General features: G+C 33.0%; 1 protein-coding gene across 1 annotated transcript; it reads right to left on the bottom strand.

The window, feature by feature from the left end:
- Positions 1-1,309: 1,309 nt before the first annotated feature.
- LOC107955851 (LRR receptor-like serine/threonine-protein kinase EFR) lies at positions 1,310-1,992 on the bottom strand. The gene is made up of 2 exons (XM_016891640.2): positions 1,671-1,992; positions 1,310-1,551 (listed from the first exon to the last, which is right to left on the bottom strand). Exons 1-2 carry the CDS (start codon positions 1,990-1,992, stop codon positions 1,310-1,312), a joined length of 564 nt encoding a protein of 187 aa, XP_016747129.2.
- Between the last annotated feature and the right edge of the window lie 13,288 nt (positions 1,993-15,280).

The raw sequence follows: 15,280 nt of genomic DNA, 5'->3' as shown, positions 1-15,280 counted from the left end.
AATGAGAAAAAAACCCATTGAAAAAAGAAGAGATGGAAGAAAAATTAAAAAGAAGAGATAAACAGTTTTTTTAGTTAAGGATTATGTTTAAAAATTTTAATTAATTAAATTTTTTTAATTAAGAATCTATTTTCATCTCATTTAGAAATCCAAGTTAGCACTTAAAATCTAGTTAGACTGCCACGTAGGATTACCGTTAGAGAGATAACGGAACTTAACGGTAAAGTGATTACTTCATTACAAAATAATAACATAAGTGACTAAAACGTAACATTTTAAACATAAGTGACTAAAATGAAAAAGTGACTATTTTTATAGATTACCCAAAATTTAAAACAAGAGTAGGTTTACTATTGAGTTTTAAAAATGCTTTTGCTAAATTTGTTTTTCAAGTTAAAAGTAATGGTAAATAGATAGATTTTTAAGTGAAACCAGCCTTTTAATTTGACTTTTTCAAGCCAAATTAAAAATTAAAAAAAATTCTAATTTGTTTTTCAAAAGCTACTTTGATTGTCATTGTATAAACTTATCTCTCTTTTATATAAACATTTATATATTTAATTAAATTTTACAAATAATTTATATTAATTACTTAAAAAAAATTTAAATTTTATATTTCATATACCATAATTTTAATAATGAGTTACTGTAATTTGTTTTATTTTATTTGTACTATAATTTAAGTTGAATATTTTTTAATACCACAATAATATTAAATACCTAATAAATTATTTTTTAATTATAATTTACATTTATATATTTCATATATCATAACATTAATTAATTTAAATATCATTTTAATACATATTTTAATTTTCTTTATTACAATATCACGTTTAAAATAAATATTTTATTATTATTTATCAAAAGCAATTTTTAAAAACACTCCAAATTTTCCAAAATTAGTCTTTTAGTGGAATTCAAGTAATTATTTCGAGTAATTTGATTATTGCTTTTACTTCTAACAAATAATGAATTCTTTGTTTTTCAAATTTGATAATAATTTATTTTTCAAGTTAAAAAAAAAGAAGAAAGAAATTCTAAGTTTTTTTTTTAGAATTTTAATAATTAAAACATGTAACAATTAAACATAAAAATTGATGTTCCTTAAAATATCACATTAATGTTTAAGCCAATAACCATATTTGCTTCTTTTAATAAAACAGGAAAAATATTTTTGATTTTTAAAAATTAATCACAACCATTAAAATTATGAATTGAGGAATTTGGTGCTACCATGATTGATGAAAAGCATGAAAATTCTTTTTAAAAAAGTTTTTTTTGTTACCTTGCACTCGACAATAAAAAATTAAAATACCATCCAATTTCCTTCGAACATGTTGCCGCCGAGACGTAGAATCCTAAGCATTGTCAAGTTTCCTATTTCTTTTGGTAGAATCCCTCCCATCATCCTATTATATTCGAAATTTATAACTTGTAATTCTTTGCACTTGAATAAACCCATTGGAATTTCCGAAGAGAGCTTGTTGAGGCTCAAGGAAAGCACTTGCAATCTAGGTAGATGTTCAAACATATCTGATCGGATTTCACCTGCAAAAATGTTATTTCTCAAAGACAAGTATTGAAGTTTAGGGAAGGAATATGGGATTTCTCCGTAGAAATTGTTCCAAGATAAGTCTATATGTTTCAATCGATACAAATTAGTAAACTGATCCGGCAAAAAGCCATAAAAGAGTTGTTCATCAGGTCAAGTGAAGTAAGAAAAGATAGATTCCCAATTTGAGATGGTATAGTGCCAGTGAGAAGCATGCTGGAAAGATTAAGAGCTATGACTCTTTGGTGTCGGGATCCGCAAGTGACACCAATCCAATTACAAACAGAGGTAGCAGCAGACCAATCGGTTTTCAAAATCTTTTGAGCATCGCTAACAATACAGGCTTTCAATGCCAGAAGAGCTGACTGATCTGTGTCGATATTGGTTGTTGTTTTGGTAGAGAATGAAACCACAAAATGAGGTGACAGCACCGCCATCATAAGAGCCAGAATGAACCGAGTGACATTTCCCATCAAAATTTGTGGAAGTGCAACAATTGTGATCAGAAGGATGCTCCAAGTGGCGAAATTTGTGATGAGACTTGCTCTACTATTGGTTTTGTATAGTTATTTTTTCTTACAAAATTCAATCATATATATAGAAAAGCAATGAGGTTTTCTAATCCAAGCATTTGGCTGTAATTGTCTACACTTATGACATATTGACGACTCGTAGCTTAGCTCTGGTTGGCTTTGGCTTAAAATTTTTTTTTCAGTTGTTTACAATAGGGACGTCATGGTTGGAGATTAACCAAACCCACTTGTATCTTTGAAACAATTGGATTTTATTGGAAGTTGAATTTATTTTTATTGGATTAAGGGACCTTGAACTCAAAACAAATTTCCAATAATTTTTCGAAATTAAATTTACTTTTGCCAACTCTGCGAATCAGTGGTAAAATCTTTCAGAGCATCATTAAAACTTTAAATTTAAAAGATGAATACAATCAAACTATTTACTCTACTGATTAAATGTCATAAGCAAGGTTAATTTGTTATTTTGTAACTCAATTTTTTGGTAAAATTATTATAGAAATTTTTGTATTAAGAGTTAAATTACATTTTGCTATTTCTATTCAGAAAATAGATAAATTAATCTCTTTGTATTAGATCAAAGAACAAAAGATATCATTTCTTTTAAAAAATTCATCCTTTTGTACCATTAAAAACTATTGCGAATGATAGAATAACCAGACAATGCCATGTGGCATGTCACGTGTATCTCAAGTTGACATACAAAGACTAATTTTTAACAGTAAAAATTGATGAAAATTTTAATAAAAGGACACTTTTTGATCTAATATACAATGACTAATTTACTCATTTTTAATATACAAATCAAAATACATTTGAAAATTAATAAATATATCTGTTCTTTTACATAAATAATATAAAAATAACTAATTACAAAAAAAGTATAGAAAACAGTTAATTACGAAAATATACATTTGCTATAGTGTTTTGACGATGCCGTTTGATATATTGGCAGCACCAGACTGAAATATAATGACCTAAAATATTCAGGGTATAAAATTATAATTATAAAAGCTTTAGAAAACTCTTATTATGTATAAATTATAATTATTAGTTAAATTTATAGTTTGCAAATATAATGTGAGCAAAAGTAAACTATTATGAATACCGTTAATTGCTATGCCACACATAACTTGAAGAGAAAAATTATTTTTCGAAAAATAAATAAAACTTATTTTTACTTGGAATCGACTTTTTTATAAAAAATACTTTTTGATAGAAAAATTTTTTTGAACTAATTGGGAGGAGGCCTTTTGATTTTTGGTATTGAAAGGGAATAAGCAATTTATTCTATTTAAAGTTTGTGCTGTCACACTATCACATTGACACCCTTAAAACTTTTTTTTTAAGAAGCCTATTAAACTAAAAATTTTACATATCAGGTCTTTGAATATTTTAAGTCATTACATTTTAATCTGGTACTACCAATATATCAAATGACACCGTCAAAATACTATTACAAACATCTATTTTCGTAATTAATTTATTTTTATACCATTTTTGTGACTAATTATTTTTTTTATATTATTTGGATAAAAAAGCAAAATATATCTTAATACTGAATTAAAAGGACATCAAGGAAATGCAGTGCAAATCTTAAAAGGTGATGGCTAGTGTGAGCAGGTGTACTGTCATCTAATTTCTCTTTTGACAATTGAGACATAACATTTTTAAGGCAGTATCTCAGTAGTCAAGGTCTTTCTTTAATGATTAGTTAGTCTTTTGCAATTTTTATTACTCCAATTCCACGAATCCTTTCGCTTTCGTTTTTACTTTTTGGTAATTACATGCCAATTTATTTCTGTAGTCTTAATTAATTAATTTACTTTCAATTCCTATTGCATAGTTTTGCCTTTTGCTTTTGTTCTTATTCGGCGGTTTTAATTACACGTTGATTGTTCAACGGATATGCTTCTTCTTCTTTTTTTATAACATGATCATGTATATTAAATTAAATAAAATTATGAAGAAATCTGAAAATCACCTCTTTAAGTGGAATTTGAGAAAGGAAATTGAGCTATTGAAATCCTCTAGAGTACATTTGGATGAAGAATTTTAAATTCTTTGTGATATTTAAAATACTAACATTTTAGGATTCATCAATTCAAAATGCTAGCATCAATTGCTTTGTATGGATAAATAATAGATTCTTGAAATTAAATAAATTAAAAATTAATTATAAAAAAGAATAATTTATTAAAAATAAATAATATAAAAAATATTCAATATAGATATTATTATATTTGAAAAAATTTATAAATATTTTTAATAAAATAAATCTTAAAAATATGTATATATTAAAATTAAATAACAGTAATTTTTTTAATTTGATTTTTTATCTTATGGTGGGGCCGTGTGTATTAAGTAATATAAAATTTGGATAAATTTTGAAAAACCACTTCTTTTGGTGGAAATTTGAAATTCTCTAACATTTTTATTCAATCAAGTAAATTTATTTTTAAAATTTTAAAAATCTTGATATAAATAAAATTTCTTTTACAAATCCTTCATCCAAGCACACCCCTATTGAAATTACTTGTGAATTTTGAAATTCTCAAATATATTTTCCCAAACAAGTAAATTTATTTTTAGGATTTTAAAAACTTTGATATAAATGAAATTTCTCATGCAAATCTCTCACCCAAACACATCCTAGGGGTTAAAATTGAATTCTAATTTTTTGAGAGGTCAATATACAATTTTTATCATGTATTAATTTATAATTTCATCATAATTTGAAATACATATTTTTGGTCATCATAATTTGAAATACATATTTTTGGCCACACGGTATCTGCTAAGGGAATTGAGGTAGATAAATCAAAGATAGATGTAATCAAGTTTTTACCTTACCCCACCAGTGTGTAGGAAATTCGCTCTTTTGTTGGTCATGTAGGTTTTATGAATGATTTATCAATGACTTTTAAAAGATTACACAACCCTTGTGTAAATTGTTAGGAAGCATTAACCATGACGCTGATCATACAGCCACCCAACTAGGAACTCCCATTCGAGATTATGTGCGACGCTAGCAACTATGTAGTGGGAGTCGTACTTGGGCAAAAGACTGGGAAAGACTATCATGTCATCTACTATGCCTCGAGAACACTTGATAGTGGCCAAAGCAACTATTCAACAACGAAAAATGAACTCAAAAAAGACAAAGTTATTACAATTTGTTCAGTGGATGGATCCTTAAACATTGTCATTCACTTGCTTGTGGGAGGAATTTCATTCCGAAGAGGACGACACGTAAGATACTAGATTGTGGCTTCTTTTGGCCATCATTGTTTCGAGACTATTGTTTGTATTGTAAAGCTTACCCAAATTGCCAAAGAACAAGTAGTTTAGGACCTAGAGATCAAATGCCACTTTACTCAATCTTTACTCGTAAATTTTTTTATATATGAGGTATTCATTTCAGAGGACCTTTTCTAATGCGTCATTGAGAGCACAAAAAATATCCTATTCCCTACAAAATAATGAAAAAGAACAGTAAAGGGGAAGTAGGGTCGAATCCTCAAGGACCGGATTATACGAATGCTTGTTTCTCGAAATCCTAGGCAGAATCGTGCCCAAGAAAACCTACGTGATAGAAAAAAATAAAAATAACGGAATTAAAGATTTGATTTGGAAAAAAAAAACAGAATCTAAAGTTGACTGAAATTGTGATTACAAAAATAATAAAAATAATAAAGAGAGTTAAAGGAAAAGAAATTCTTATTGGAGATTCCAGCCTCCAGTTGTCTCATTCCGCCTTGGGTTCAATCCTCGGCTTTTAAATAACCCTTCTCAACTCAAGTAAGCCAGTTATAGTGGAAGAAAACGCCTACGACCACCAGCTCCAAAGATTAGACTTACGATTTTTAGGGAACCTGACTCTAGCCAGTAATCTATGCTAGATCAACGCTTCTCAATGGTGAATCCCACACCATTTTGTCTCTTTGGCTCACCAACCTCTGACGCAGTAAGTTAACGAACCGACTGTGCAATCCTTCCAAAACATACAAAGCAGTCGCCTTTGCATATGCTGAAAAGCTTACTTCTTAAGGGCCATGCACGGAAGCGTCAGCCCGTAGTGTAGAGAAACGATGAATAATTGGCAAGAAGGCTAAGTACGGATTCTAGGCCTCAAGAACCCTTTTTGGGGAATATTAACAACTTTCGGCTAGATAGGTTTTAGTGGCTCATGATAATGGTGGAAAAGAAAATAAATATAAAAATGGAAAAGGAAATTTTATTGAAAGAAAATATGAAGAAACAAAAGCCTAGATTTTCAGAGGGAGAGTGTTTATAGAAAAAGATGGACACCCCAAATAGAGTCACTTCATCCCCTATTTATAGTGCTAGGGAGATAGCCTAATTTAACTTAAATTCTAAAAAGATAAATACATTTAATTAAAGATAAATAAAGATAATTAAAATAAAATTCTAAAATTAAATAATCCTAATAATTATCTTAATATTAATTATCCTAATATAAATAAAATGGAGTCTTATAAAATAAAATATCTTCTTTTTACGTTTTTAGTCCTTGTGTCTTCCATGCTCGCACTTTTGGCACAATCTTTTTCCTGTGTCGCATATCAGCCCATTGTGTTTCCAAATTCGCACTTTTGTCTGTTAATTTTGCTTTTGCCTCCAAATCAGTCCCTAAAAGATAAAAAGACATAAATAGCTCAAATTAGTAGGATCAAGCTTAGAATAAACACATGATTAATACGTAAAAATACGTTATTCTAGAGCATTATCAAATTCCCCTTACTTAGTCCATGCTTGCCCTCAAGTATGGTTCCTATCCGCTGTGAAAGTTAGATTCTGCCATAAAAGAAATACCACTCCAAAGTTTCATAAGAATTAGTTAAAAATGCATATGAAAAATAAAGAGAACCCTAAGGTTGATTTAAGTAAAATTTGAAAAAATGTTCCAATTAATACACACAGAATTTAAAAATCGATTTGAATTATTCCATGGAAATTAGGTGAATTACTAAGCCTACCAAGACACCCTCTTTGTTTCTTCCTTTAGTCCCAAATTTTATTGATTTACATATATATTTTTCTCTTTTTATTTATTTATTTATGTTGAACCTTTTGACGCGAAGAGTGATGATAGCCAAGCACCAAACTCCGGTTACTCAGCCTAACATACTTTTTATTTTTATTTTTCCTAAGAACATGTGGAACCTTTTGACGCGAAGAGTGCTGACAACCAAGCACCAAACCCTGGTTACTCAGCCAAACGCATTCTTAAGAATTAATTCCGGTTAGCGGAGCTTTAACTATCACGTCACACAACCTTTTGACGTGAAGTAGAATGACAACCCAAGCACCTTACCCCGGTTACTCAGTCAGTCACGTTCTAAGCTATACTCATAAACATGGAAAAATTTATTAACAATTAAATGAAATTAAAATTTTGAGAACTTAGGAAAAACAATTTAAGTGTCAAGAACAAGTTTCAATAATCACCTAATAGCCATGAACATAAATTAAGCACGCGATCATTTTAAGTGTTCACTTTATATTAAACTTGATCAAATTTACGAAAAGCAAGATAGAGTTAACTCCATTAATCACAATTATTTTTAGCCTAATAAAAATAAAACAGTGGAGATGACATCAACTTGTGGGAAAAATCATAACTTTCCCAGAAGGCAAGAATCATGCTTGTGGGGCAAACAGTGGGCAAGTCGTGGTCAAATTCTTGGGCATGAAAAGAAGCAAAATAATCTTAATATATATATATATATATGGGCAGCAACAACCAAATCAGTAACAAAAATTTAGCATCAAAATGACAGAAATAATGAGAACTCCCCTTACTTAAAACACATAGTCCTCGATGTGGAATAAAATAAAACAGGAGAAAAATGTGTAGAGGAACTCCCCTTGTAACTAATATCGTTCGCGTATAATGACAATGGGATCCGTTAGTTGCTGGCCAAAAGTGTCGAGTAGGGGCTGTTTGGCTGCAGATTTGTTGTTCCTCCTTTCTTCGTATCTTCGTTTCGGTTTACCTAGAAGAAGAGAATTTTATTAATATCTGAAAATAATTAAAAATAAAACAAAATGAAATAAAATAAAATAAGAAATAAATAATAATAATAATAAATAAAATTAAAATTAAAAATTAAAGATTGGGTTGCCTCCCAATAAGCGCTTGTTTAACGTCGTTAGCTCGATGCCTTGAAGGGTTTTATGGTGGTTCTAACTGAATTTTCTCGACCGTGTGGGCCTAGAAATTTTCGTAAAATGGCTTCAGCCATTGACCATTGACTGTGAACCGCTTTCCTGATTCTCCACTTTCTATTTCAACTACACCATGCGTAAATACTTTAGTCATAATAAAAGGTCCTTGCCACCGAGATCGAAGCTTACCTGGGAATAGCTTTAATACGGAGTTATAAAACAAAACTCTTTGTCCTACCGAGAAATGCTTCTGAACTATATTTTTGTCATGAAACAGCTTTGTTTTGTCTTTATAAATGCGAGCATTCTCGTAGGCCACATTACGAATTTCCTCCAATTCTTGAATGTCCAATTTCCTTGCCTTCTTTGTGGGCTCTAACTCCATGTTACATTGTCGAATAGCCCAATAAGCTTTATGCTCCAATTCTATTGGAAGATGACACGCTTTGCCAAAAACAAGTCGATATGGAGTCATGCCAATTGGTCCCTTATACGCTGTCCGATAGGCCCAAAGCGCGTCATTGAACCAAAGACTCCAATCCTTACGGTTGGGTCGAACCGTTTTTTCCAAAATGGTCTTGATCTCCCTGTTCGAAATCTCTGCTAGACCGTTTGTTTGGGGATGGTAGGCTGTTGCTATACGATGATAAACTCCATATTTTGATAATAGTGCCTCCATGACCTTATTGCAAAAATGGGTACCACGATCACTGATCAAAGCTCGATGTGTGCCAAACCTAGAAAAAATAGTTCGTTTTAGAAACTCCACAACAGTTTTAGCATTATCATTGCGAGTAGGCTTTGCTTCTATCCACTTAGAAACATAGTCTACTGCAAGAAGTATATATACGTTTCCAAACGAAGAAATAAAGGGGCTCATGAAATCAATGCCCCATACATAAAAAATCTCACATAAATGAATCACGGTTTGGGGCATTTGATTTCTTTTAGTGATGTTACCTGTATGTTGGCATTTATCGTAAGACTTACAGAAGTTATATGCGTCACGAAAAATTGTGGGCCCATATAGCCCACACTCTAATACCTTGTGAGCTGTCCGTTTAGGGCCAAAGTGACCTCCACAAGCTTTTGTATGAAAAAAAAGTAAGGATAGAGGTTACCTCAGTTTTTGGAACACATCGTTTTATTATCTGATTTGAACAGTGTTTCCACAAGTATGGGTCATCCCAAATGTAATACCGAGCTTCCCGTCTAAGCTTGTCCTTCACGGAACGTGCTAACTCAGTGGGTAACGATCCTGCGGTTAAGAGATTAACTATATCTGCATACCACGGATAGTGAGCCTCAGTCGAAAATAAACTTTCATCAGGGAACTCATCTTTTATAGGAACATCATCAAACAGAGTTTTTATCCTACTCAAGTGGTTGGCCACCAGGTTTTCACACCCCTTTTTGTCACGAATCTCGATGTCAAATTCTTGGAGCAGTAAAATCCACCTGATGAGCCTTGGCTTTGCTTCCTTCTTTGTTATCAAGTACCTAAGAGCTGCATGGTCAGAAAAAATAATCACCTTAGATCCTAGTAAATATGATCAAAATTTATCTAAAGCAAATACAATAGCTAAAAGTTCTTCTTCTGTGGTGGTATAGTTGCTTTGTGCAGCATCTAGGGTTTTGGAGGCATAGCAAATGACATAAGACTCTTTGGCTATCTTTTGTCCCAACACGACCCCCACGCTACATTTGCTTACATCGCACATAATTTCAAAGGGATAATTCCAGTCTAGTGCTAGTACTATAGGAGCAGTTACCAACTTTTGCTTGAGTGTATCAAAAGCCTCTTTGCATTTTGGACCGAACTCAAATTTCTTATCTTTATGCAACAACTCGCACAATGGTTCAGTAATTTTTGAGAAGTTCTTTATAAAACGCTTGTAAAATCCTGCATTGCAAAGAAAAGAATGTATCTGTCTAACAGTAGAGGGATATGGCAGAGAATTTATAATGTCAATTTTGGCCTTATCAACCTCAATTCCCTTAGCTGAGACTATATGACCTAGAATCAAACCTTTGTCTACCATAAAATGACATTTTTCATAGTTCATGACAAGATTAAATTCTATGCAGCTGTTCAAAATTATCGTGAGATTTTCAAGGCATTCAGTAAAATAGTTCCTATACACGGTAAAATCATCCATAAAAACTTCAATAATTTTTTCCACATATTCAAAAAATATACTCATCATGTATCTCTGGAATGTGGCTGGTGCGTTGCAAAGTCCAAATGGCATCCTCCTGTACATAAAAGTGCCAAATGGGCATGTAAAAGTGGTCTTTTCCTGGTCCTTTGGTGCGACTGGAATTTGGAAGAAACCTGAGTATCCATCAAGACAACAAAAGTGAGTTTTTCCTGATAAACGTTCAAGTATTTGATCTATAAAAGGAAGAGGGAAATGATCTTTTCTAGTGTAAGAGTTCAACTTCCTGTAATCAATACAAACATGCCACCCATTTTGCACTCAGACCGGTACTAAGTCCCCCTCAGCATTTTTCTTTACTGTCACGCCCGTTTTCTTAGGCATGACTTATACCGGACTTACCCATCTGCTATCATAAATGGGGAAGATAATGTCAGCATCCAGCAATTTAATTATTTACTTTTTTAACACCTCCATCATATTCGGGTTTAAACGTCTTTGTGCCTCTCTTATTGGTTTCGTGTTCTCCTCCAAGTAAATCTTGTGGGTGCATGTCAAAAGGCTTATCCCTTTTAAGTCGGCAATGGTCCAACCAATCGCCTCTTTATGACTTTTTAGTACCTGGATCAAACTCTCTTCTTCGGGTTTAGAGAGTTTATTAGAAACTATGATTGGTAGGGTATTACCTTTCCCCAAAAATGCATAGTTAAGATATTCGGGAAGTGATTTCAATTCTAATTCTAGAGCCTTCACAATAGAAGGTAAAAGTTTAGTATTTGATGGAGACAATAACTCATTAACAGATTTATAGTCATCAGATATAAATTCAGATTTATCTTCATAAATCGACTCAAAAGTCTCATCTACTAATGAGTCGATTATGTCAACACGATTTACGCTCAAAATTTCGCTTGGATGGCTAATGGCTTCATAAACATTAAATTTCACGATCTCTCCATCAAATTCCATCGTGAGAGTTCTGCTTCTAACGTCGATCTTGGTGGTAGCAGTACTAAGGAAGGTTCGGCCCAACAGAAGGTCTGAAGCTCCTGAAGTGTTGTCCTCCTCCATTTTTATCACGTAAAAATCTACAGGGAAAATAAGTTCATTAACTTTTACCAAGACATCCTCCAAGACTCCTTCGGGGTACACAATAGACCTGTCTGCCAACTGAATGATAACACCTGTCTTTGTAAAAAAACCCGTGTTAAGTGATTCATAAATAGAATAAGACATAACATTTATAGAGGCCTTTAAATCACACATGGCCTTTTTGATCCCCAAATGGCCTATTTTGCATGGTATAGCGAACATACCCCTATCTTTGTATTTTGCCGGCATTTTTCGCTGTAGCATTGCAGATACATTCTCACCAACACTTACCTTTTCATTACCTGTTAGTTTTCGTTTGTTGGTGCAAAGCTCTTTGAGGAACTTGGCATACCGCAGAATCTGTCTGATGGCATCCAACAGTGGTAGATTGATCTCGACATTCTTGAATGTTTCGAGGATCTCATTGTCTTCCTTACTTTCTTGACACCGATTTAATCGTCCTGGGAATGGAGGTTGGATTTTCGACAATGGGGGTTTCGCTGGGACCTGTTCATCATTTTCAGGTTTTTCCTGGGCAATTTCTTGGCCAAGATTTCTGCCAGGAATGGATTCCAGTACCTTTCCACTTTGCAACATCACTGCATTTGCATTTTGCCTCATGTTTGGTTCTGTTTGTGATGGCAGCTTCCCATGAGAGTTCATGTTATCAATTGATGTGGTCAATTCTCTTATAGACGCTTCAGTTTTCTATTAAAAATCAAGCATGTTAGCCGCTAATTTATTGACCAAAGTTTCTAGAGAATTACCTGAATCTCGTGGCTGTTGTGGAACTCGGTTCTGGTATGGTTGGTTGTATCGTGGGTTGGCCCCATAACTTAAGTTAGGGTGATCCCTCCATCCTGGGTTATAAGTACTAGCGTAAGGGTCGTATCGCCTTTGTGGTAGCCCAGGAAAATTTCCCACAACATCTAAATGAGCCATAGTATCATCATTCAAACTAGGACATGTATCAGTTGTATGTTTAATGGTAGCACATATTCCACATAACCGGGGTGTCTTTGCTTTTTCTGCAATAAGAGAATTCGGAATATTAGCAATTCTATCAACTTTATCTTCTAAGGTTGAATTACTTTGCTGGCGCTTCGGCCAGTTGTCGAATTGTCTGAGCCATAGGTTAAGGTTCTAAATTAGGGTTTTCGTCAACCCTAGTGTTAAGCACTTCTTCTGATGAATCGACTTCTACTTTTTCGCCTTTAAAAGTTTGAGTAGGGTTTTCGTTAACCCTAGACTCTGCTTCGTCGTCGATTTTGATTTCTGGCGGTGGATTGCTTTGAGTCCCAACCACCGCTAACTACTTTTTCTTTAGCTTTGTTTCCTTGCGATTAGCTCTTACAGTCTTTTCAATCTCTGAATACAACGCAAGAGTTCCTGGAGCAGATCTGGTCATAAGAAATAAAGAACAAGATTAGTACATTACCGATTCCCGGCAATGGTGCCAAAATTTGATACGTTGTTGAGAGCACCAAAAATATCCTATTCACTACAAAATAATCAAAAAGAACAGTAAAGGGGAAGTAGGGTCGAATCCTCAGGGACCGAATTATACGAATGCTTGTTTCTCGAAATCCTGGGCAGAATCGTGCCCAAGAAAACCTGCGTGACAGAAAAAATAAAAATAACAGAATTAAAGATTTGATTTGGAAAAAAATAAAAAAAAATAGAATCTAAAGTTAACTGAAATTGTGATTACAAAAATAATAAAAATAATAAAGAGAGTTAAAGGAAAAGAAATTCTTATTGGAGATTCCAGCCTCCAGTTGTCTCATTCCGCCTTGGGTTCAATCCTCGGCTTTTAAATAACCCTTCTCAACTCAAGTAAGCCAGTTATAGTGGAAGAGGACGCCTACGACCACTAGCTCCAAAGATTAGACTTACGATTTTTAGGGAACCTGACTCTAGCCAGTAATCTATGCTAGATCAACTCTTCTCAATGGCGAATCCCATGCCATTTTGTCTTTTTGGCTCGCCAACCTCTGACGCAGTAAGTTAACGAACCGACTGTGCAATCCTTCCAAAACATACAAAGCGGCCGCCTTTACATATGCTGAAAAACTTACTTCTTAAGGGCCATGGACGGAAGCGTCAGCCCGTAGTATGGAGAAACGATGAATACTTGGCAAGAAGGCTAAGTACGGATTCTAGGCCTCAAGAACCCTTTTTGGGGAATATTGACAACTTTAAGCTAGATAGGTTTTAGTGGCTCATGATAATGGTGGAAAAGAAAATAAATATAAAAATGGAAAAGGGAATTTTATTGAAAGAAAATATGAAGAAACAAAAGCCTAGACTTTCAGGGGAAGAGTGTTTACAGAAAAAGATGAACACCCCAAATAGAGTCACTTCACCCCCTATTTATAGTGCTAGGGAGATAGTCTAATTTAACTTAAAGTCTAAAAAGATAAATACATTTAATTAAAGAGAAATAAAGATAATTAAAATAAAATCCTAAAATTAAATAATCCTAATAATTATCTTAATATTAATTATCCTAATATAAATAAAATAGAGTCTTATAAAATAAAATATCTTCTTTTTGCGTTTTTAGTCCTTGTGTCTTCCATGCTCGTACTTTTGGCACAATTTATTTCCTGTGTCGCATATCAACCCATTGTGTCTCCAAATTCGCACTTTTGTCCCTTAATTTTACTTTTGCCTCCAAATCAGTCCCTAAATGATAAAAAGATATAAATAACTCAAATTAGTAGGATCAAGCTTAGAATAAACACATGATTAATACGTAAAAATACGTTATTATAGAGCATTATCGACCTTTTCAGTTTCTTATGGTAATGAATTTATTATTCTTGCAGTTGATTATGTCTCAAAATGGGTCGTAACTAAGGCAACCCAAACTAATGATTCTAAATTTGTTGTAGAATTTTTCAAGTCTTATATATTCTTTAGGTTTGATGTGTCACGGGTTTTAATAAGCATCGATGAACCCATTTTTATAGTCAAGTGGTGGAGGCCTTGATGAAGAAATACAGTGTGAAGCACCGTATCTCGACAACATATCACTCGCAAACGAATGGCGAAGCCAAAATTTCCAATAGGGAGGGAAAAAATTTCCTTGGAAAAACTGTCAATCCTAATTGGAAGGACAGGAGTTTGCCCCTTGAAGATGTACTTTAGGCTTTTCGAACGAGCTATAAAACACCTATAGGCATGTCGAACTCGAGCATCGAGCATATTGGGCCATCTAGAAATGCAACATGAAAATGGATGAAGTCAGAGAACACCAAAAGCTGCAATTGCAAGAACTGGAAGAAATCGGAAAAGATGCACATGAGAATTCACGAATATACAAGGATAAGACTAAAGCCTTTCACTATAAGTGCATTAACCGAAAAATTTTGCTATTGGAAAATTGATTTTATTGTTTAAATCTCTTTTAAAACTATCTCCTGAAAAACTGAGCTCTAAGTGGATAGGGTAATTTGTTGTTACAATTCTTTTTCTTATGGTGTAGTCAAAATACAAGATGTGCTTTGGGAAAAGCACTTAATGTCAATGGACAACACCTAAAACCCTTTTTATGAGAACTTTCTAGAACATAGCGTTGACACATTAACTCTCGAGCTTCCAACCTATGAGCTGTGAAAAGGGAGTTACGTCTAGCCAAAAACGTTAAAGAAATGCGCTTTTGAAGGGACAACTCTAAATTGAACATTTTGATTTTGATTTGATTTAATTTTTATTTTCATTCTCAATTATTCTTATTTATTTTT

Source organism: Gossypium hirsutum, chromosome A01, assembly GCF_007990345.1.
Source record: "Gossypium hirsutum isolate 1008001.06 chromosome A01, Gossypium_hirsutum_v2.1, whole genome shotgun sequence".
Taxonomy (NCBI): domain Eukaryota; kingdom Viridiplantae; phylum Streptophyta; class Magnoliopsida; order Malvales; family Malvaceae; genus Gossypium; species Gossypium hirsutum.
The sequence above is the reverse complement of the archived record's forward strand: the minus strand, read 5'-3'. Positions and strand labels throughout refer to the sequence as shown.